Source organism: Mycteria americana, chromosome 3 (assembly GCF_035582795.1).
Source record: "Mycteria americana isolate JAX WOST 10 ecotype Jacksonville Zoo and Gardens chromosome 3, USCA_MyAme_1.0, whole genome shotgun sequence".
Classification (NCBI taxonomy): Eukaryota; Metazoa; Chordata; class Aves; order Ciconiiformes; family Ciconiidae; genus Mycteria; species Mycteria americana.
In genome coordinates, this window is record NC_134367.1 from 51,560,909 (window position 1) to 51,585,366 (window position 24,458).

At 41.8% G+C, this 24,458-nt stretch overlaps 1 protein-coding gene across 1 annotated transcript; it reads right to left on the reverse strand.

The window, feature by feature from the left end:
* Nucleotides 1–2,935: 2,935 nt before the first annotated feature.
* SNX3 (sorting nexin 3) lies at nucleotides 2,936–20,711 on the reverse strand. Its single transcript, XM_075498496.1, has 4 exons — nucleotides 20,435–20,711; nucleotides 7,296–7,391; nucleotides 6,801–6,925; nucleotides 2,936–3,265 (listed from the first exon to the last, which is right to left on the reverse strand). Exons 1-4 carry the CDS (start codon nucleotides 20,594–20,596, stop codon nucleotides 3,160–3,162), a joined length of 489 nt encoding a protein of 162 aa, XP_075354611.1. The 5' UTR covers nucleotides 20,597–20,711; the 3' UTR covers nucleotides 2,936–3,159.
* Nucleotides 20,712–24,458: the final 3,747 nt, after the last annotated feature.

Here is a 24,458-nt window from a genome sequence, read left to right on the forward strand (position 1 = left end):
ACAAAAACAGTGCTTCAATTAAAAAGATTCTGAGGTTTTATTAACGTGTCCAATTGTGTAATCACACCAAAGAAAGAGGTAAGCAGCTCCCAATGCACAGGAACAAGTTGGCAATAGGAGAAGGGAAATATATCATTCATATGGCAATGAATGATTGAAGAGCCATGCACACTAAAATGACAGATGGAAATGTACAGTGTGTATCAACGGTTCATTGGTTTTCGGTGTCAAGGAATACAGATCACAAGTGAAATCCTAGCTCCATTGACTCCAAGCACCAAAATCTCACGTGTTTCAGAGGTCAAAGTTTTCACCCCATCTCTCTTCCATTTGTGCAGTTTGCTAGGTCTCACATTCTGCCCTTTCCAAGACAGCCAGACCATAAAATATACAAGACCATTCTTTTGATGAGTCAGGTGAGACAAAGCATGGACTACGGGACTTTGAAACATCTTCTATACAAACTAGCATGGAGCACTTGAGAACGTGTTTACCACAGGGCATAGCACATTCTTCGAAAGAAACCAACAAACACTTTATGAAGTGTTCTTACTGCACCTATAATAACCTTCAATGGTTTTCTGCTCTCTACACTAAAAAGAACTGGGCAGTGCAGAAAATCAGCTGTGACTCTCCACTCTGTGACAATTCAGTTTATGAGCTAAAGAAGTTGAACTCACTGCTGTGCAGAACCCACAACAGAACACTTGTTTCACTAAGATCCATGCTGCTATCCCAGAGCAGCAATAAACATGAACTGCATCCATGCTGCAAGGCAACTGCACTCTGCCATGTGCTGTAGTCCCAGTCCCTAGATCACCCAGGCTAGAGGATGCAAGAGAGTGTACCGGCTTTCTCCCAGTTGCAAAGCAGGCGGGGCAATGGGTGCACACCCATATCTCATCCTCTTACCTGCAGGACCTAGCCCAGCTGCAGAGCAGACTTACAAGCTGGGAACAATGCCCAGATCCCTGTGGTTTAGGCACAGCTCAGATCACATCTTCCTCTCAGTACTGCAGGTTGCACAGAAGCAGAACCAGTTACACTACACTAGAACTAGGGTCTCTAGTTAGCCTTGAAAGACTGAAGGCCAGGTGAAATCCCAGGGTCCAGTGCAGATGTCCTGTCAACCTCAGAAGCTAACACTCTAAAGTCCTCACTTCAGAAATAGGAATACTTTGACATCAAGCATGCAGCTTTTCCCTCTTCAGCTTAATTCTTTTTTTCCACAGCAGATGATACAGATTGTGTCATCATCTTTTAGGGATAAGATGGGGCATTTACTCTGATTTCTGAAAGAAGCTTCTCAGAAAAGAACACTTGAAAAAAGAACAACTTGCTATGTATCTAAACTTCAGTAATAAAACTTCACGTACATTTAGCCCTTCTTTCCCTGTTTCCAAGAATAACTCAATTTTTAAGTGCAATTCAACAAGCACAGGGAATTTTAGAATTGATTTTACGTTATCAAAAACTTCTTGAAAAGCTAGACTGGGTTGAAAAGTTAGACAGCTCTGGGCTGCAAGTGGACTCTGTCAGTTTTGGTCCCTGGTTTCATGAAGAGGACTGTTGGAAAGATTCAGCACTGTCTTTGTTAAGTATGAGGGGGAAAGAGCAATTATTTGAGCATCTAACTATTCAGTGTAGCTAGTCACTAGTACTACATATAATCCAGTCAGCCACCACTGTTTTGTCAGTTCAGTCTTTTACATCCAGATTTCCATAAATGAGTCTAATGGTCTTAAAGGAAACTAATAATTTTGCCAGTAAGTTTGTAGGATGTTCTTGACAGTGATAAAAAGTATTGGTAAGAAGGAAAAAGCAACAGAGCCAAATCTAAGCCAACATGTACTGTTACCAAATGGCACAAAACACTGGATCAGATTGCTACTACTGTTCTTGAATCTGTTTTCAAGAGCATCTGGATAGGCAACTCCCATGTCACATTTGGAAGCACTAAGGAAGTTTCTCCAGCCATAGAAGCATCTAGTGAGAAAGAAGATTTCAGCAGTGTTGCTTGTGAACTGCAGTTCAGGCATCAGCCACCTACATTTCACCAGTGGTCAAACAAGCACAATGCTTCCCTTCCTTTAATGTTCAGGGAAGTGGTCTATGATCACATCTTGCAGCAGGCATGTATGACTTCACATCCCTAATTGTAGTTGTAGAGCAGAGCTACTTAAATCTACAACTGAAGTTAGAGTAGGTCATGTCAACATTCCTTTCTCTGTAGGATGGTATAATTTTCACTTGCCAGTTGAAGCTAGATTGATGCTTCTCATGCCAAGTAGAAAGGTACTCTTTTCCCCAAACATATTGAAGCCACAGATCTGTTGACTGCTTACCATGAACAGGGTTCCAGCTTTGGCTCCACAACACAGGAACAGCCTTCAATACCTTTATATGTTAACACTTGAGCAATGAGTGCCAGCATCTAAGGGTATTTGGTGCTGGCTGTTAGTAACACAAGACCACATTGCAGAAGAGCATCACAGCAAGGCTGAAACACCAGTTCACTTAGTATAGTCAAGTCCCTGCTTCTCAGAAAGCAGATACCCCACACTCAAGGTCAAGAGTGACGAGACATTTGAAGTGCATTTTCACTTTTATTTCAAAACTTTAGACAAGTTACTTTAGTATATAAATTTGATTTTTTCCTCTTACAGAATATAAAGATAATTCCCTCATTACTTCAGTATAAAGTGTTTTACAAGCTTGAAGACAATTGCATAAGTGTTTCTCACACAGGGTATCAGAAATAAAGCAGTCTTTCTACAGAAGTTCAGACAGATGACTACCTCAGAAACAGCATAGCAGTTTAGTCAAATACAAGTGAACACGTGACTCTACAACTGTGCAAGTTCAAGTAAGGCCAAGTCAGTAAACATTGTTAAGTCATTGCAAATAAGAGTGGAAGGTTTGTGAGACATTGCAAGGGGTGGATGGTCTCATAGTATAATACTCTTAAATCAAGGATTCAGAGGGATTTAGCTAGAAGACAAGTGAGTTCTTTAATGCTATAAAGCATATGCAAAGACTAAGCAGTGTACTGATGTTAGTGGAGACTTCGTGCCTGTTTATCCTCAGCATGCTAAGAAACTACAACCTCTTAAAACCAAGCATAAGAACCACTAATGTTTGAGAAGATGGTTTCAGAACTCAAGTATGTCTTATTTTGGATGGTGTGTAGTTTTTGTCTATTACTTCATCTTGTAAGAACATATGAAGACAGCGCTCATTCTGTGCCAGTGGGTGGCCTGCAACCCTGGAGAAGAAAAAACAAGCATTAGTGCTAACAAATCAAGTCTACTTGCAGCTAGTCAGCAGAGCAAGGTTTTACACCAATACCCTATGGCTCTGCACTTAGGCAGAGATCCCACTTCCAGTTCGCTGTTGGTGACTAGAATTATGTCTGGCAGCAAGATTTGTCATTCTTCCCCAGATGAAGTTAGTCCATAGGAACCCTGAGCTACCTCTGATCATTTGGAAGCATGTTATGTCATCATCTGTCACCTGCAATTGAGGGAACTATCAAAGTGCCCATCCTAGCATTAGGAAATGTAGAGTTAAGCAAGCCAAGCAGATTTTTACAGGTCTTGATGCCTCTGACACAGGACACCTTTCTAAAGGCAGCTTAACCCCTCAGTTCTCAGTCTAATTCAACAGCAGTTAGCCCAGGCAGAGTTAAAGACTTACTCCACCAGGGGGTGTGAAGGTCTTCTGAAGGCTGACCACTGTTCAGAGCAGAGACTTACCATGGTCACTGTTCCTAGCATGTACAAGCAGCACTGATGCACAGCCAGAGGGTACTGACCAATCTGTTAATTGCAGATGTCTTTAGATATGAAACATAGGAGACAAAGCTTGTCTGCTCTAGAAGAGACCACCACCTCTACTGTAGATTTAGTTTTGTTGCACATATAGACTGAGCCACCATCCCTTTAACAGTAAAGGAGCTGAAATTGAATTAGAAGACACTCCCAAGCTTGGAAGAAAGCCACAGGGTATTGCATTTAAACCCTTAAAATAACATGCAGCCTTCTGTGTAGGTAAAAATCCAAGAGAATCAGAATCCCTGGAAGCTGATCACTTATGGATATGAAAACCTAAAGCAGTTTGGTTTGAAAAAAGCTACATCCAATTTGGCTTCAAGACAGGCTTTTTCCTTTAAGAGAGAAAGCCCCCCATCCTCCCTAGGACAGTTTGTCAGCCTTATGGCCTCCATATCTGTCAGAACATTTCTACTCTAAATGGAAGTTACCTAGCTGAACACATGTAATGCATAGTCAACCCCAGTGGCTCAGTATCAGTACTTCCACGCACTTTTGTGCATCTTCTCCAAATGTATCTATTAGTGCTTATTTCACCACAGGACAGATTCACCTGTCACTACTCACTTGTCATTGAGGGTGTCCTTTAATGAGGAAGCTGAGCTCTCCTATTCAGCATTGACAGGTTATTTCAAGTGCAGTCATAAAACCTATCAATCTTGCCAGGTTCTAGTAAATAGGCAGCAGTCTCAAGCACTAGGTCACAAGGAAGACAGTCTGGAATAACTAGTTTCTTACCCCCATCAGACCTGGCCTTGAACTTCAAGAGAAAGACACACAGGAGAAGATGAGGCAGCAGCATATTCCTTCTCCCTTTCAGGAAGGCTTGCAAATTGGTAGCTGAATTGCAAGACTAGATCTGATCTCTCAGATTCAGCTCTTGGTTTCACATGAATACCTCAGTCTGCATTAGCTTTTTCTCAGTATTCTTCTCTAAAGTGACCCTTACACAGAGCAGTTGCTACTTCAAAAATTTTCATGTATCCCAAAGTCAGGTTCAGGCAGACAAGTGTGTTGCAACATAGCTACCCCTGTGAAAGTTGTAGGTAGTATTGACAGTGGTGCCAGCAAGCTGGCCCAAGAGAGCTGACTCAGGTAAGCTGCACTGCTGTGATTTAGTCCCTCTTGATTTTTATATGTAGAGGGACAAAGCTTCTCAACAACATCCTGGATATCAAGAACTGGTATTGGTGCATCAAGATCTTTGATACAGTCATATCAGTTATCTGAGGGACTCCTCTAGTTCTAGGAGCAAAGACCAGCTTTGAGAATGCAGTAATGTGACTGTATTATGCTAATTACCTCAGCACTAATTTCACTAGTACCCAGAGTACTTGGTAGAAGTCTTAAAGCTTCTACATGGTTCAAAACTTTAATTAGTAAATATTTGCTTGATGAGTTGGTCATGCCATTAAGAATAAGTTGATGAGGTTGAATAGCTAGGAGTTCTGCCTGAAGAATCTTATTCCAGCTGTACTCAAGTCTTCCACTACATCAATACCTACATTATCAGCCTGCTTTTATGTTTCAAAGGAGGAGAAATTGACCAAGAAGTTTTACACTTCCACAAGATCAATGTAATTACTTGCTGTAGGACTGAACAAGTGATACCAGTGAACTGGCCACTCTATTTGTCAGCTATACTGAGTTTTTCAGAGATTCCAGTTAAGACAACTGTTTCACTATCAGCTGCTTCAGAACATAAACAGCCCTCTTCCCCCACATATTGCTAGACTCAGCATACAAAACTTTCAGTAAGTGCATTTCTTCCACATTTAATATAGAGTCCCAAGCCTACGTGGATAAAAGTTGTACTTCGGTCATGACTGCCTTGATTGTACAGCCTTAAAAAATAAACCACATTCCGCCCTACTATAAGCACATCTGCCTTTGTGTAGTGTAAATGCAAAACTAGATGCCTTGGAAATTCATTCCACTTGTCTTTCAACAGAGGAAAGAGCATTCTGAAGCATTTTATCTGCTCAGAACCATTAGCGATACCTCTAAACTCAGCTAACAAGCAACTACGTGAAGAAAAACTTAAGAGATTTCATACAGTCACACATAGCTTACTTGCACAAGACAGACAGTTTTAGTGAACTAGTCACCTGCAACTCCAAGCCACATGCCTGAACTGACTAAGAATAACTGACAAGCAGATGAAGTTCTGGCTTAATTCACAGACATCCTCTGTCCCTCTTAAACAGCATTACTATTGAACAAGATTAAAATGCTAGTGGAACTGACAAGCTTGAGCTTTTAAAGGGAGCAGTCCCAAATCCAGTTGGTCTGAACAGTGTTGGCTCTAGAGACCAGAAGAGCTGGTAAACTGACAGTATTCCTTCTTACCCACTGTTTGGATCCACATTGTTGAAGAGATTAAAGTAGCTCTTCAGGTCACTATATGGAGAGTAGTTAGTAGTGTCAGGTGGTAGAAAGAATCATAAGACTTTGTCACTATAATTTCTGCTCACCCTTTGAAAGGCAGCAACAAAACCCAAAGTGTCTATTTCAAATTATGTATGTGCATACCTCGGGTAGTGTTTTTACATTTCAGAAAGATTCTCATGATGATTGGGGAAAATATGCATCATTATACAAGCTGATAATACCTCACATCTGCAATCAAAGTAAACTGCTGTAAACCCATTGTAAGGTCCATTGTTCACCCAATGGAAGATACCTTTTCAGAAATGAAAAAGTAGAACTATTTTGAACGCTATAATTTTAGTAGTAATTTGCATATATTAACAACACTACTAACATTCATTTCAGCTGTTCAGGTAAGCATTAAGATATCCAAACTAAATGCTGGATGAGCAATGTTAGTATGTCCTACTGCAAGATTATGTGAAAGTTATTATTCTGAACCTAGTGCAGCTACCATAGTTAGAAGATTAGCAGCTTTAATTCAGTTTTTCTGGAGCTGAGTTCTAGGTTTGTCTCCAGATAACTAGACCCAACACTTACTTGTTTATGAATTGTTCAAGAGCCTGCTTCCTTTCCTCTATAAAGGAATCATCAAATATGCCATCATCCCCTCGGAAGGGGAGCTGACGGAGAAGAGCTTTTCCTGGTAGAGGTGGTACCACAACCTGAAAGATTTAGAAAAAAGTGTCCTTCAGTGCAGCCTGTAAGTTTATACACTTCCTACACCACCTCTTCCTCCTAGAGGACCCAACTCAATCACATCCCTAGTGAAGTAATAAAACATGACCAGAGAACAATATCTGCCATAGAGGTAAGTTGAATTCACGTAGTTTAACTCTGAATTAACACAAAAGCAGTAGACAGCTTCTTGCATTGTACAACTGAGGTTTGCTGAAAGACAGTTTTAGCTCTGACCATTTTCAACCACAGTATCTGCTCTATGATATATATGCTTTATAACATAATGATAACATTTCAGCATCACTACTCTTTGTATGTCTATGAAGACTTGTATTTACCTTTCGTTTTACCCACCTTGCTTTCTCTTTCTAGTTCATTCCTTAGCCATTCAAAGTCACTGTATCTTCTTCTGACTGTAGATTCTTTCAATTTGAAGATAGGTAGATTTGTCTGAAAACAAGAACATAAGCTATCGATTAGACAAATTAGAAGTTTTGATAAGCAGAAGCAAGAAACAAGCTGTTACATTACAAATTAGTTCCACTTCAGCAACAACAACAGTATCGAGAAACACTCAAGATAAAACTCTATCTGTATTTCTGTAAGCTACATGAGTAAGCTGAGCCTCAAACTGCTTAACTGTGGGCCTCATTTATATGGCATCCTAGTCACTGTTATTTTGCCACCATATCACCTAGCAGAATAGCAGATTTGCTGGTCACTTGAGGAGATGTTCCTAAGGTTGCACAAGCATCTTCTATTCTTACTGTCTCAGGAGCTGAATTCCCGATGCCAGTATATGTACAAAGTCAGGGGGGAGGAGAGGGGAAGAAAAAGTCTTTGTAATCCACACGGGCTCCTCTTACTGCATTCAAGGGAGTGTTTCAGGTACCAGCATAGGACATTAACCAAGCTTCCTGTACTCTTCTGCTACCTGATACATGGCCTCCAACACTTTTAAAAGCCAAACCAGCAACTCCTAAAGTGAATGCATTCAGGATAGATAAAGCTGAAGATTTGCTAGTACAAGCTGCCAAGTTTGGATAGCTCCAAAGAAGTCAACAAGGCTGAGATGCAACACAGCATTCAGTGCTGATGAGATCAGACTGGTTTGCTACAAAGTTAAAGCAAGTAGAGCTTGATGAGGCAGAACTTTCCTAAACAAGGCTAGGAGTCAGCTCCCGACTCTAACACCCTTGAAAGAGACATCAAATTGGAGCCAGGCTATAATGCTGCACAAGACCACGTTCAATACATGACTACTTTGATAGGTGTCCTTACACAAACTTGTGTAAGAGCCTATATTACTTCTATTCATTCTTGGGGTGCAGGGTTATCCTGTTGTTGTAATCCAACTTGCACATTATTTTAAGACTATACATCAAGAGAGCACTCTCCTAATGACATCCCCAGAAAGGAAAGCTCCAAGATCATAATCTGAAGCTTAAATGTTGTTGAGATGGCAAACTGGCTAGAATGTTACAAAAATGATTTTAGTAGGTCATAACTCCTACAGACAACACCAAGAGTCTGTAATTGCCATACATAATCAGCACTAACAGAATAAAGCTTACTGTTGTCAGACTGCATATTCACTGTCTTATAGACCTTGAAAGATGACTCTTGAGGAATATCCTAGGAAGCTGATGTTCACATGGGAGGGACCACAGTTATCCCCAGTTTTCCTGTTTACTACTGTGCTTCTGCCTTCTCAGCTAGTGCCTTCTGATTTTTTGCTGTTTTATTTTTCAAGTTGTAAGCCATCTCACTCAGCTTCTGGTGCCAGTTTGAGTGGATGTCCCTGTACAATACCATTTGTAGGCTGTTACGCTTAAGCTACATTGAGTGATACTTTTGGCTGCTCAAAACAGGTTTAATTGCAGAGATACTTTCCTGCACTAGGCAGGCCTATGACTACAGGCCATTGTATTACTGCCAGCCAATAACAAGTTTTTGGCTGTCACAGTTCAAAAGTACTTGAGAAGTTAGATGTGTACTTTCACATTATGCTATTTAGTCCATAATTTACAGATGATAAAGCACAGAACAGTATTTTGTTATGAAATCTTATTGCTAAATGTTTAAAAGTACTCAAGCTCTCCTTTCCAGGTAAAACATTTTTTGATTGTACTAGTGACTAATAATAAAATTGCACTTAAGACTATTATGTCAGAAGTCAGGCTTTATAAATAATGACTCTCATCTTGAGAATAAGAATACTCTACTCAAGAGTAAATAAAGCTAGGTTCCCCACAGTGCATGAAGGAGATTCCCAGAAGTGAAGTACTGGATTATTTTTCTCCAATTTCAGCTATTGGCTTTTTAATCGAGTTCAGCCTTCCACATTACAACATCAACTCTTTGTCAGTGTCTCAGGTAGAAAGTCCTTTACAATATTTAACATATAGGCTCTCACCTGCAGAAAATATCCCATTCTTCTCTCAAGTTACTCACAAGAGGGATTAGAACTGAATAAAAGCAGCTAAAAAAACCAATGAGTTCCCAGGTCTTCAGGAACTCTTTTCATGCTTCTGAGCATGAAGTCTGTAAAGTTAATCTCTAAACAACATATCATACTTACAGGTACAATGTGGGGGTAGAAGTACCAACTGAGCTCATTTTACCTTCCACATTCTCTTTTGAACTCTTGACATGCTAGCCCAGCTAGCAAGTTGGAGAAAAGGACAGTTAGAGTACTTGTTTTGCCTTTGAATTGAAAAGTTTTCTCCAATTTTGATCATAAGCACTGGAAATGTTCAAACTGAAGTGTATGCTAGAAGGCTCCCAGTAAATTAAATTGCTTACAAGTCACAACTTGACAACTACATGCTAAAGGAAAGTGTGTGTACCCTGTCCTTTGGTCTGGATATGAATTAGAGTGATCTGTTGAGATTAACTTCTAAACCTCATGTTCCTTAACATCCAGAAACCGCAGCAATTCTCCTTCCTCCAGAAATCAGTACTGATAGAGCAGTGTTCTTCAGATATGCAGCTGTTAGAAAGGATCTATTTAAAAAAACAGTTTGAGAGTCCTGTTTTATACTGCTTAACCTATTTACATCTTAGGTCCCTATTTTTAACTCAGGATATACTTCCACCTGAAGTTACTGTATGTGCCTCTCATTAAGGATTATTACCCTGTTTAAGCAGACCACTTTTTCCCTCAGTAGGAAGAGTTTCTGTGTGTCCTACTGCCTCCATCTACCATGGATAGGTGGTTTTCATTAAGCAAGGCAGACAGCTGCTGAAACACGGGCTAACATTGGGCAAGAATTTGGTAGGAGACAACTCTAAGGTGTCAACAGAAACTTTCAATTTCTATTTAAGTGTCACTTCAAGACCATACAGCATATCAAAGTTATTCTCAGCTTCACCATTTATGTTGAGTTATCCTTGTTTAGTCACTGAGCTGCCAGTAGCTATTCTGAACGCTGTTAGTGTTTTGTTTGTCTGCTAGACCAGAGATGAGACTAAGGCACAAAACTTGAAGTCAGGCTAGTTTCATTTTTACAAACATTTCTCCCTGTGTTCATTCAGCATTATAGTGTCAGTTTTCTGGCCTCCTGATGTGCTAAGTCTACTGTCATGAAACTCGTGACCCAGTTTGACACAGCCCCTGGAGCATAGCTCATTCCTCCAATAAATTCAGCATAATTACTGCTGCAATTATTTCTTCTACAGTGTAATAATTAGTCTCATTTTTATCAAAAGCATTTTCAACAACTTCCTAGTCTGAAACCATGCCTCCTAGCAGTTTGAATGCAAGTCCTCAACCTGAAAGGATTACACATTACCCAAGACATTAGACAATCAGAAGTCACTAGTCAGAATTGCAGATAAAGCATTATTCCAGAAGGACCAATAAACCAGCTCTGCAGAAGTCCCACATAGCCCAAAATTCTAAGAATAGAAAGATGCTAAGACAAGACAGATTCTGTCTAGCACTGTTTCTGTATCAGACAATATGTATACACCCATTAGGCTTTCTCTGACTACTGTCAAACTAACAGTCTGTGTTCTGCTGGGTGAGTTAATGGCCAACCCAATACACTGGAACAAACATTGTCAGAACTGGTGCCAAGTTAAATTACATAGTTAAACAGCAGATGACAAACCCAGACCCTTAAGTCACTCCTGCATTCCTCCACTTGGATACCAAATGAGTTTCTACAGTCATTTGGCTAGTGTTCAACAAACTGGTAATGGGAAGCAGTGGTTGCCTGCTAATAGATTTCAGGGCAAAACCTGTATTCACAGAAAGCATGTTCCTTCAGCTATATTTATGTTATCACATATTCAAACTGCAAGTCCAACTCCAAGCTCAGGAAGTTCCCAGTTCACCTCAGAAGCAAATGACAGTCCTAAGACAGTAGCTTGGATAACCAGATAACAGTCTTTCAGCTGTTACTATGGTCAATCCCTGAGGTATGCCCAGTTAGATGTCCGAAAATTGTTTATGTATACAAGTAAGGAGACTTTCACAGGCAGAATGCAAGTAGTTTGAGTACTAGTTGATACTGTCCATTCAGCTTCAGATACACAGTTCTCCAATGCAGCCATTCTGGTATACAGGTTACCTTAAATGGAGGAGGAAAACTAGAGTACTTTACTTAAAATTACAAACTGATGTATTTTAAATAATTTTAAACATTGTTATCTAGACTAGATTAATTTATCCAGTGAGTGGAAAAAGCCTTGCAAATAGCCAGGCTTGCTCCTACAGATTTGTTTCCAGACATAAATTGAACACAAATAGCATCTGAGTTCCTTCTAAGAGCTTGCTGACACTCCACAAGATTGACTCTGAATGTCACTGCAGCCCAGTCCACCCCCACAACTGCAGAAACTCCACAGCTGTAGTTGTCCAGGATAGTTTGAGGTAAATTTGATTCATTTCCTCATCTGCCAATGTAACACTCATCAGCAGCACTGCATTGCCCATGTCTCCCACTCCTAACAGGCTGAGAATAAAGCTGCACTGTTGCCATAGCACCTACTTTGATGTTGTCTTTTCAAGTAGGTTATGGTAGCCTTGATACAACTCTATTTCCATTAAAATAGAGTGAAAGAAAGCACTTAGCTCACTTTTGATAGAGGTTTGTGGCCTTGACTCTCAGAAGCTAAATTCAAGCTTCTTACTATCTCTTCATACAAGCTGTAATCTTTGTCAAGAGACTACACCCTTGGGCTACATTTACAGTCAGCCAATGGGAGCTCTGGGGTATTACAGTAAGTAGCATTCAGGGTGGATAAAAAAGTACTATGGTTTTCCTAATGCAAGAGCCTGCTGTCCTTTAGCACAAGAAACTGGCTCCAGCAGTCCACTGTTATTACAGAAACCTTGCCAGTGGTTTGCTTCCTTCCCAACTTGACATAAGCAGCTACCTCCCATTTCCTACAATTATAAAAAGCAAGAAAGAAGGCAAACATGCTCTAAACTTCAGTTGCTAGAAGTTCAGATTTTTGCTGTGTACTTTACTGAAGGAAAGCCTCTTTCCCCACTGCAAAAGGTCAGATAAGAGGTTGTTATTTTCTAAGCTTCAATCCTTTTGATCAAAGGAGAGTTCTACCTCCCCTTTTATCCAATTGGTGTCCAAGGCTACTGAAGGTATGTTACTTGCAAAAAGTATAAAGTTACTAGAACACTGAAAAATCTGACCACATGTATCCACCCAAGTTGTAAACAACGCTGACTTAAGCGATACCAAGAACTATAGAACTTCCCACTCTACATTACTGAGACATGGAAGCAGGATGTTTTCCATTTTAAAGACTAAGACAGTAAAATCCTAGTAGGAACACAACCACAAAGACTATAAGTCTTTAGACAAAAGTTAACCTTTGCCAAGTCCAATCCCTTGAGCCTAGAGCTAGTCTATGAAAATTTGTGTAGGGGTGTTTGTTTTTTTGCCAAGCAGCATCTATTCACCTGATCAAGTTCATCAACATCATGAACAGCTGAATTATGGTGTGCCACAGTCAAAAGGCTCAAAGCATGGTAAGTCTAGAAAAACAGATTGTTTAGTGATTCTTTATTCTTCAGGTTGCATCCTCAGAAGCCAAGGGTAAAAACAGGAGCTCACTGAGAAGGACACATTCAGGCAAAGGCTTTTACAACACCCAGACAGAATTAGTAACTCTAGATAATTATTTCAGGGTTAGCAAGCCAAAGCCTCCTTTGAAATACCAGACATCCCTTTTAGAGAAGGGATTGCTACTTTTACACAAGTGCAAGGTATAACTGCTATATGCTCTGGTTTGGCCTACTGTAAGGTTACCATTCATTTCTCATTGAAAATGACTGAAGAGGGATCATGTTAAGTTGATGCTTTAGCATCATTAGCTGACATCTACCAGCTACGGTCAAATGGGGCCAACAAAATTGCAGTGAATGGCTGCAATTGATAGTTTTTGAGGAAGAAAAGTTTTAACGGGCTTTGCAAGCTAGACACAGTCCAGTATCCCTACATTTCACCAACTTGCAAGAAGCAAGAGATAAATAACTAGTATAGAAGTAAGTATACTAAGTAGCAAAAAATTCTCTTCATATTTCCAGTTTTATTGGAGAAGTAACCTTCACTTTAAGTAGCCACCTAACAGCTACAGAAAGGCCAATAGCTCCTGTTCATTAATTTGTAGCACATCTTAATACTTAAGGGGTGCTGCAGCTTAGCCCCATAGAAATAGTCTCTGAAGCTTTATTTTCAGATATAGAGGTGGCTTTAAACCACTTAAGTTAGTGTAAAACCCAGAAGAAAGTGAAGCTCTAACTTATAATCATACTGTCAAGATTGGCTTCATGGCCAACACAAACTGTACTGTCATGTGCCCCAGAAGATAATCCCACTACAGTAGTTTTGAGCTGGATTCTCAAGAAATAGACACAGAAGGAATACGTTTGTGGACCTGTCTTCAGTTGGTAAAATATTTGTTTTTATACCTTGACCAGAAGGTTAGGGTTTCTCCATCCTTCTCACATCAAAAAAGTTACAGCAGCAACAGCAACCTCACACCCTTCACTCAGTGCTACAGCCACACAGGGCATTTGGATTATGTACTTGCTAAAACCACTGCCAGTAGTGCAACTGGCATTGCATTAGCAAGTGAAAAAGCTTTAAAGAAAATACTTCCCCTACAGTTAGAAGCTCATAAATCTACACTGCATTATTTCCCCAGATGAAAAACAGTAGAGACCTGAGCGCTGTAAAGTTCAGGCTGACACTTTTTTGGCAGGCCATCTAAAAATAAAGATGTATCAAAATACTCTGGCATCACATGCCTACCTGGATCACAGCCATCTGTCCTACAAAGATTAGTCATTGTTCTGTTTGATTTGGTCTGTTCAGCACTGTACTAGAGTGCACTCTTAATACACAACAATCAAGGCCCACATTGTATGCACAGAAATAAAAAGAGTCCAAGTCACTAGTTAAACTAATCTACTAATAAGAAGCACTATTCAGAGACTGGGTTATTTTATTTACACAGTAACAGACATCAACACCAAACTAGTTCAGTACCTTTCAACTAGGCTCTTGAACTTAGTTTAATCAAAAACCTCTACAGAAAAATCAGCTGCTCAGAGCAAATACATGCAATAAACTTGTAAACCCAGTCTCCCTGCTTCGGAAGTTTTTCATTCAAGCCATTCCACTTCTATGTCTCCCTAGTCAGTGTCCTGGGAAGTTCTTAGCCTTCCAGCTATCCTTTTCTGAATTACTGCTCAAGGGAACAGTTAATGTTTGTAAAGGTGCAGTACCTGAGCTGTAGAACAGCAAAACAAAGTCACCTGAATCAGTGCATTTTTAGTCTTAAGAGGAGTCTAAAAATATCTAACTGGAAGCAGTGTGTAGAATAGGATATTAAAAGAGTAATTAACTACAGTTAGAGCAGACTTGCAGTGTGATGCAAGATTTGCAGTAGTAGAGAAATAGAGAATTAGTGCTGATTATGCATTCCTAAATACATCCACACTGAGTCAGTGTTTAGTCATTACTCCACCACAAGCTTCACTGACTACGAAACTGAACAATGCTGAAGTCAACTACATGTACCAGCAGATTTGATTCTTCTTATGGTGGGAGAAGAGTCTGCAGCTTCAAACCCTGCCAAACACATGAAGGACAGGAAATTTGGTACTGTTCAAGGACAGAACATTTCAAAGTCACATTCACCAGATCGAGTGCCACTTTGCAAAACCATGGCATAAGACAAGTGCTGAGCAAGTTACACTTTCAGTTCATTTACCATCTTACTCTGACTTCATTTGATCACAGAAGTCAGACTCAAATCAGTCACTCAAGTCAGACTACTATAAATATGCTGAAATGCAAATATTGTATCCAAGCTAGGTCTTGAAAAAATGGGTTAAGATGAGAACAGACTTTCAAACGCAGCTCAAGCTTAGCAGTACTTTGATATACTTCCCCAATCCTTTGGGACCAATACTATTCTTAACACTGCAGGCACTTCACAGCCTGTGTGTTCACTTCCTTCTCCACACTGGGTCTATGTAGTCAAGTAGCTCTGCAGGTCTACAGAAGTCTTTCTGCAGAAGATGCAGGAAAGGTGACTGCTGCCGTAAAGAGCATTGGCACCACCAAAGTGATACATTTCACAACATCTGGAAGCACAGCAGCAAGGCATTACCTTTCTACACCTCAAGACAAGCCACTGAGCTGTGGAACCTCAAGAAGCTAAGGTGTGCTTTAGTGCCAAGTTTCATCATACTGATGAGAGGCAACAGGCCATTCAACATTAAAGAACAGAATTAAGACAAAGGCTTTTTGTTTAACTTTGGTTTGACTAAATAGAATTCTTTAACTACTTGGACTAGTAGCTCCTGTAGCAGGTATTTTATTTTAGTTCTAACTGTCAGTTTGAACATTAATGACTTCTCTGCAAGTTCTTACTAACCATAAACAGATAATTTAACCTTTTAGTCTAGGTGACAGATCCAGCTAAAACAGGCAGCACAGAAGTCACTTTTACAGAAGTAACAGATGAACTGGTGTTAACAAAGGGAAATTTTTCCAAATGTAGCAAGTTCCTGGATATCCATATTCTTTGTTGACAGTATTCTAACCAATGTCATTATCTCCTATGGCACTGCTTTTACAGTGGGTGTACAGCTCTGAAGTGTGTCACCAGTTGTTGGGATCAGAGTTAGGTTGTAAAGCTTACATCTTGTCTCCTTAAAGGATTTAGCAACTGAAGCTGTTGCACAGAATCTGTTTGAATGAAGATGTTCCCATTGACCCACTTACCAGGAAAACTATTTGTCTCAGCTACAGAAGTTAAACGATACCTGGAACTGGATTGAGGACTGCAGACATGCTGTAGGATGATAATATGACAACTGTCATTTGTTCTACATTTGCTTCCCAGAATTCAGAGAGAGAACTGGCTTACAGCCCATAAATAGTAACAGGTATTCACATGCTCTTGCATGTGAGTACAAGAGTGTTGACATGCACAAGCCCACCCTGAAAAGGTGTAACAAGTAGAAGGGAACCACCACCCCTCTGGTGGTGGTTCCTGAGTGAACAGCATATGGCATGCAAGGGTATTTACACAGAGAACTTAACTGTTGGTTCACACTTTTGAGGAAAAGGTATGGGCAGTGAAATAGTTTGTTGTGTTACTTTAGCAGGCAGTCTAGTTGATTATGTTAGTTTTAATCACTGCACAGTCACCATACTGTGATCATCCAGACACTTTTAGATGAGATGACTACTTTATCAAGTTTTATTTCACTAGAAAAAGCACTTGGAGCTTTATACTGTACTGCATTGTTCTCCTTTTTAGCTCACCCTAAGCCTTCACACAAAGGATAATTTAGAATGGTACAAACTCACTGCCTAATGCTGCTGATGGAAAGCAAATTCAAGTATCCTGTCAAGAACATGACCCACTCAAATTTGCTATTTTAGCACTGCAGGATGGCATCTTCCATCATTTACCATTACTGAACAAGACATTTGACTTTCATTGCCAAGCTGTACTGTAGTGGCATACCACCACATTGTGTGCCTTATACTGCCTGCTACAGTGGAAAGGTTTCTCTCATCACCTTGTCCAGTTGGCTGAAAACAGAATGTTATTTAATGCAAGTTCAGGCTCAAAGTCAATACTTTGGCCAACTGACCATCTGTTAAGTAAGCTGCCCCACTAGAAGTGCTGTATAGGTTCTACCTGCAGCACTCAGAACTGAACTGCTTGTTAAAGTATCATCATTTACCACAACGCACAGCCATCCTACTAGCCTGCACAGAGACAACACGCTATGAAAAACTTTCCTAAGTACTGAAATACAATTGACTTGCTTATCCAGTAGTATACTGCTAAGTAGTCTACCCAAAACTTTTGAGTTCCCCATTAGGCTTTCCAGCTTCCACCAGAACTTGATGAGTACATCAATACAAGAACTAAAGCATGAGGTTGTTCCACTTGTTGCTTTCCAAGCAACAGATATGCTTCAGCTGCAATACCAGTAGAAAGCTTGCCAATAAAAGCTTTGGGGGAACTCTGCAGTATTTCACACAAGTACATTTTGCAAGATATTAGTTATCAGACATCAGTTCAACAGTCTGCTAGCAAGCTCAGTCTTCCCCAAAAAAGTTAAGCTTTGAGATTCAGACAAAGCAATAAAGATAGAATTACCCTTGGACCAAGTTTGTAAACACCACAACAATGGTACAAGTCTAATTGCTTCAACACAAACTTGAATCTCAGTGTCATCTCTGACAATGTTTCTGGCTTAGTGTGGTCTCCAGCCATAACATGAGACTGTCCAATAGCTTTACCAGAACTTGGCAGCACTTAAGCCATCCACTTCTGCACCACTTCACATTTTAATGTTGGTGCTAGTTGAAGACAGCTTTCCAAACATGACACGGGTAACTCACTCCACCTTCTCAGGTTTGTTCTGCTAGCACTGCTGGGGGAAACTGCAAATGTCAGCTGCTACTTTCTGTGACCACAAGCAGTTGTCAAACCACAGAGGCTAGCTGGTGGCTATTGTCTGCCACGCTCCAACAAGCAGCTTATAGTACAAGGCCTACCTTTTAGAAATACAATACTACAGCAATTCAAGTTTGAACTCTTCTCCCATGCTGAAACTTGCATATTAGCAACATAGTCTGTGTTCTGCTGAGAAGCAGTCAACTGATACAAGTTTAGACAGTGAACATAATTCTGCATGACTTGTATTACCTGCTCTGTAGCCTTCCAGCATACAGAGACCTAAAACTCAATTTTACAGTTCATGATAGCTATGAATGTATACAGCATGGATGCACTATGTGTACAGTAGCACACAACTGGAAAGGGAATGATCATGTATTATAGGAGATAGTCCTGTATACAGGCATGCACAGATGCAAGTAAGGAGGGTGGAGGAAGCAATGTTTATATAGTAGTCAGACTGGGAGGAAGAACAGAGGAAGGTCACAGTACTACCACAGTGTATGTTTGTTCAGGTCACTTCTAGGTCTTCATTACAACAGGAATCCAGAATTTTCTACCCCAAACAGCACATAGGCTAAGGGTAACCTGTCTCAAAACCTGCTCTTCTGCTTTCCTTTCTGCTGAAGAACTTCAGTTAGGGATTTTTAAAAAAATCATTATTTTTTTTTAATCTCAGCCAATTTGGTCTCATTCCCAAGGCCATATCATGGCTAAGTCCCTTTTGTATCATCTTCCCTGGATGCAGCAATTCCAAACACTCAGTCTCATGGAAAGAAAAGTCATCAGGAACGTAAGGTACAAATACTTCCCAGCAAAGTAGAGTTACATCTTTCTGCTAAGTGGACAGCTAGGGTCCTGATAAGGGCAGTGTAATGCAACACAAGTTGGCAAGTTCTAGGTTGTCCTCACACAGAGGCCAAACACAGGCTACAATTGTTTTAGTTTATTCTTCCTGCCCTATGGACACATCCTGAAATGTAAGAATAGCTACCAGACATGACAATTTAGGACCATCAGAATTAAAGTAGTAGCTTTAGATCTCAGTCGATTCTGCTTTTTTCAGTACAGTTACACTAAGCTGAGAACTTAGACCTTAATACCATAAAATCCATACAGGGTTTTAGTCTTGTCTGAAGACTTTTAGCAACCAAGGCAGCAGCCCTCAGCTGAAGCCTTGCCTGCCATGAAGGCACACGCACTCCATGGCACCCAGTGAAAGAACTCTTATTGCAGAGAATGCGTGTAGGGGATCAGTGAGGCCTCTTCCCCCTCTATTACTGCTTGTAATAACTGACCAATTTAAGTCAGCTGTGACAGAGTAAAGCTATACAAGGTAGTAGACCCAACCACAAGCTACAAAAAAGATAAAATTGTAAAAGGTCATCTTTCTCAACCCAACTTATCCCTAGCACTGTAGACTAAAAGGGTGCCCTGCCTCAAGTCCCTACCAGCCACAGGCAAGGACCATGCTGTAGATATTACATTTTTTTGTCCACTCCTCTAGGCCCTGCTTATGAAACTAGAAAGACTGTGGAACATAGTAATGACTTCATCTAGCTTTTCTCAAGCTCAAGGCTACTAGCCTTTGGGGCAAGTCAGTGAATACAGCCCTTCCAGCTAGGAAGGAGTCTAGCGCTACTAAGAAAAAGTATTTGATAGCACATGATGAGAAACAGCCCTATTTATTAGGCATTCAATTTCTATTTCAGGTACAAAAGAAAACAGGAAGCCCTCCCCCGTATACACTCACCTTATCACTTCAGCTAGCTCTGACCTAGCACATGCACCCACTAGACTTATTTACACATTCTCTACGGGTTTTTGAGGCTGCTGGAATCCTGAACTTGACCTCCTTCTCAGGGCAGATCCACCCATATTACTACATCTCAGACAGCTGAGAGTTTGCCCTCTTCTATTTACTTAGAGACAGACAGGCAATTGCTCACAGTACAGCAATATTTCAGTCTAATGGCAGTTGTACACAGCAGTGCCAAAAAAGCATTTGTCCTTCGGTTATCTTAACCGAGATGCGCTGTCTTAGCTACCACTAGACCGTCAGGGTTATCAGCTCCAGCCGCTTGCAGAAGCCGGGCCCTGCTCTCACGCCGAGGATGAAGTCCACAGCTGCTCAGCCATCACCTCCCTAGCGGCACTCACCGCGCCAGCTGTGAAGCGGGCCCTAAAGGACGCGGCGGCGGCCCGTCACCGCCACCCCGGCCAGCCCCGGCCCCGGCGGCGAGGACGCCCCTCCCGCTTACATAAGAGCCGGCCGGAGCCCACGGCGGAGCCCAGCACCGACACACAGGCTCCGCATTCGCCTTCCCTCACCCTATATCTGCTCCCGAGGCGCCGGGTCCCGCCGCGGGAGGGGCGGGCACGTACCCCGCGGAGCTGCCCGCTGGACGCCCCCAGCCACCCGCCTGGGCCAGGGCGGGGGCGGCGGGGCCGGCTGCCCCGTGAGCAGGACCAGTGCCGGCTCCAGCGCCCCCCCCCCCCCCGCCGAGCCAGGCCGGGCCGTCCCTCACCTTGACGCGGATCTCGTAGGTGGTGAAGCGGCCGCGGCCCACCCCCACCGTCTGCGGGTTGCCCACGTCGATCTCCAGGAAGTTGCTGGGCGGCCCGTAGGCGTCGTTCAGATTCTGCGGCTTGCTGATCAGCCGCCGGGTGTCCGCGATCGTCTCGGCCATGGCGGAGCGGGCGCCTTCCCCCAGGAGCGCGGCAGGACGTGAACGAGCGAGCACCGAGCGCCGCCCCGCCCGGCCCGCCCTCTTATCGCCCCGCGGCCAGCTGACTGCCCGGCAACGCGCACCCACGCCGCCGCCGCCGCGAGCGGATGCGCCCGCCGCCCGCGCGCAAGGCAGGCTGGGCATTGTAGTCCTCAGGGCCGCCTCGCTCGCCACGCCCGGCACGGCCGCCCGCCTTCCGAACTACACGTCCCGGCGTGCGCGGGAGGTGCGGGGCGGCGGCTGTGAGAGCTGGTTTCTCGGGCCCGCCCGCCAGGCAGGCGGCGCGACGCGCTGGGCGCAGGCTGCGGGGCTTGGCCCGGCTCCAGCCGGCGGCACGGGGGCTGCGCGGGGGGGGTGGTCCGGGTCTTCCCGCAGATTCCCCCCGCTTGGGGCCCGCAGTGGGTCCCCTCCTCTCGTCCAGGGAAGGAGATCCTGTGCGGGGTCGGGGGGGGGTGCGGCCCCAGGCGGTGCGGGCGGCCCCGGGAGGCTTGGCTGGGCCTGGCCCTCGGTGAGGCCGAGGCGGGGGTCTCGATGCGGTAGCACGGATCAGGAGCATGGACAGACAACGGCGATGCGATTCAGTCAGCGCAGCAGCAATCTAACCGATTTTTTTTAAACCAAAGAAGGGTTTAACAACACATGACAATAATAATGCATTACTCCCGGCTGCAACTTTTCACCTGCGGCCCTTAAAGAGTGCAGAAAGGAAGGATTGCTCTTCATTTCAGGTGGGGAGCCCCAGGTAGGTTAGGTTGGTATATTAGCCAGAAACATAACCTAGGTCTCAGTGTAAGAGAATAAGAAATTATTTTTGCAATGGCATTGTCAATGGACATCAACAAAACTATGTATCAAGATCAGGGAAAAAGGCAACGCTGTAATCGAGATACAAAACAGCGAGAGCCAGGATGAAAAGGCTGGATAGGAAATGCTGTATATGCAAGGTGTTAGGCAAAAGGAATCAGCCAGGTACAAATATAGGCTAGAGGAGGCACCTACCAAAAGCTCTGCATTGAAAACAAAGTCCAGGTTATTGACCCAAGCTGCAAGCAAGGTGGCAATGTTGTCTGTAGAAGCATTACAGCTTTTAAAAATTCTTGACTTTTCACAAATGATATGCATTTAATAGCAGTATAACCAACTGGCCCAGATTTTATATCCTCATAGCTTACAAAGATTAAGAGCTTGCTCACATTTCATTCATAAAGGATAGGAAAGGAAAATTGTGTTTACAGAATAATTTTTAAAAAAAGGTATTTTAGTAACTTGAAGAGAGAGAGAAAAAAAGAGAGTAAGAGAAAGGGAGAAGGGGAGCTGACAGAACTCTTCTCTTCCAAGACATAAGGTCTTTGACTCTTCAGTACCTGATTCAAGTAGATGGTGTGTTACGATGAAAGAAATGTTGCCAGAAGAAGTGGAATGTTTACCTTCTTGATGCACCTAGGACATAAGTGAATAGAAATTATATTAACCCATGGCTAATATTTCTACATGACTCTATCATCTTAGAGGTCTTCCAGATTTTTTTTTTATATCTGTTAACAGTACCCCTCCAATGATTAAATGCATATATCATTTTCCGTCCTGCTTTATAAAAGAGTTCTGATGACGCTCCATTACTATCCAGGTAGAATGAGATTGTAGGGAAACTAGTTATATTTTTTCTAAAAATCTGTGTCTAGGCAGTAGGCAAAATGGCAGGCTGCTCACAGATCACATCCAAGAGACTCAAAGTTAACATTGGGCAAGTTTGGTTAGCAGCTGTCTAGGTTAATAAAAAGTTAATCAGAAAGCAGAGATGAACCCAAGGTACAAAAATAGTCCATCCACATAACCAGTATGCTGTAGGTGGTTTGCTTGGTAACTTCTGTGAATTTCTTGCTCATCACTCCTCCAGTGTTATTTCTCCCCCTTACTAGTGCACCTTCCTTACTTCCTTTCTTTCTGCTAATAGCTGCCAACTCTTCACTTTATAATTATAAACAGAAATTAAGCTGACAGAGTTTTACAAAGAGGGAGTGAAAGGGAGCCTTACCTGAACTATACTAGTTATTAAACTGGTCTTGCAGCAAGGCAAGAAAAAACTAATTAATTCTACTGAGATTACATATGCACGCATCTGGATAAGCTTTTGTTTGTTACACAACCTGTGCTACCACATCTGACTGCAAATGTGAAAATACGACAGAGCACTGGTATTGTCTTAAGTATAATATATTGTCTGCCTCCTGGCCAAGGCTGGTTTCCTTATCTATTCCAAAAAAACAAAAGAAGTGCCTAATACTGTACATTTGGGAAGTTGGTGAGCCTACGATGAATCAAGAATATAATTTGTTCATATAATATAATGCTGGGTAAATACTAAGAGTGAGGCTTAAGTTGAATGCTTTTCTCATGGCATACCATCTTGGCACCACAGTTCTGTCTGCTTTTCCTAACAGAGATTAACTGGTGGTGGAGAGCCACGCAGAGACAAGCTACAGAGAGTGAATGTTTTAGTGCCCGTTTGCCAATAGCATTGGTAAGTAAGGAGGTTACAGTGATTTGGTGAGGTCTCCCATCTCTGTCTTTTTCATTGAGGTCAAATACAAATCCTTTGACCTGGGAGACAAAGGGGAAGATGCCCTGCTTCATGACTACCCCCCCTTACATCACGTGAAAGCATGCATGCCACATTGGCTAATGAGGCAAAGAGAAGGAATGAAGGTGAGGGAAAATCAGAGTCCTGTGAGCCTCCTTGTTTCCTTCCAACCCTCAGAAAATGCATTTGTTTATTTTGAATTGTGTTTTGGATGTTTTTTGCGATCCATGAGACTAGAGTTACACTATCTGTAGTTGTTTCTGCTTGCTCGAAAGGTTCTTCTTTCAGGATGAAGGTGAGCATAAATTCAGAAAAGAAAGTTTTAATTCTGTTTCTAACATGAACTTTGGGCCAAATTTCAAATCTGGAGGGAGGGAGGTCAGCTGTGTTTGTAGGTCCAAAGATTAGATACAAGAAACCAAGCGTTTAGAGTAACAAACAAGAGATTAGGTACTGATGGATTTGTTACTATACATTATTTATTCAACTATGACACACAAATTTTCTGGCATAACTTCAAGTGGCAATATGAATACCAGAGTCTCATAGCATAAACCCACAGAAGCAGGTATTAATGGATGATTAATTCTTAAATTTGGTGTAGTAATACCTCTCAAGTAGTTTTTTGTTTGTTTCTTTGTTTGTAAAAGAAAAAGGCACATCTAACTGCAAAGGAAACCAAATCTCTCCATTATCTAGTTTGGATTCTCCAGCCTTCTGACAAGTGTCCAGGTTAACACATTTTAGTCAACACAGGGATATTTTGTCAAAACTTGTGGGGAATGCTGACTCAGGATATGGCAAAACCCACAAGGCATTGAATTGTGCAAAGCTTTATGTGGAAAAATGACTTCCTGATTCCTACATTAGCTGCCAGTGCTTTGAAGCACGGTGTTTGGATGTCTGCATTGTATATTTATAATCCAGATAAAAATATTAAGTGTATAAATATAATTTGTAATATCCACATATTTTTATATATATAGATTTAGATTTAACTATTGACTTCAATTCCTCTTCTCCCTTTTTACACAATATTATCCCTTTCAACAGGGATGATTCTCATATACACTTCTAGATTCCTTAATGTTTAAAATGTCATCCACTACCTCACAGCATTCGTTTCTACTGTGAACTCCTTGTTCTGAGAGAAGCTGAGTAGTGTCCATGTAACTGGAAAACTGTGCAATGGATTTCTAGCACATTGAGCTGTTTGAGCTGACTGAAATGCAAGCAGTAAAC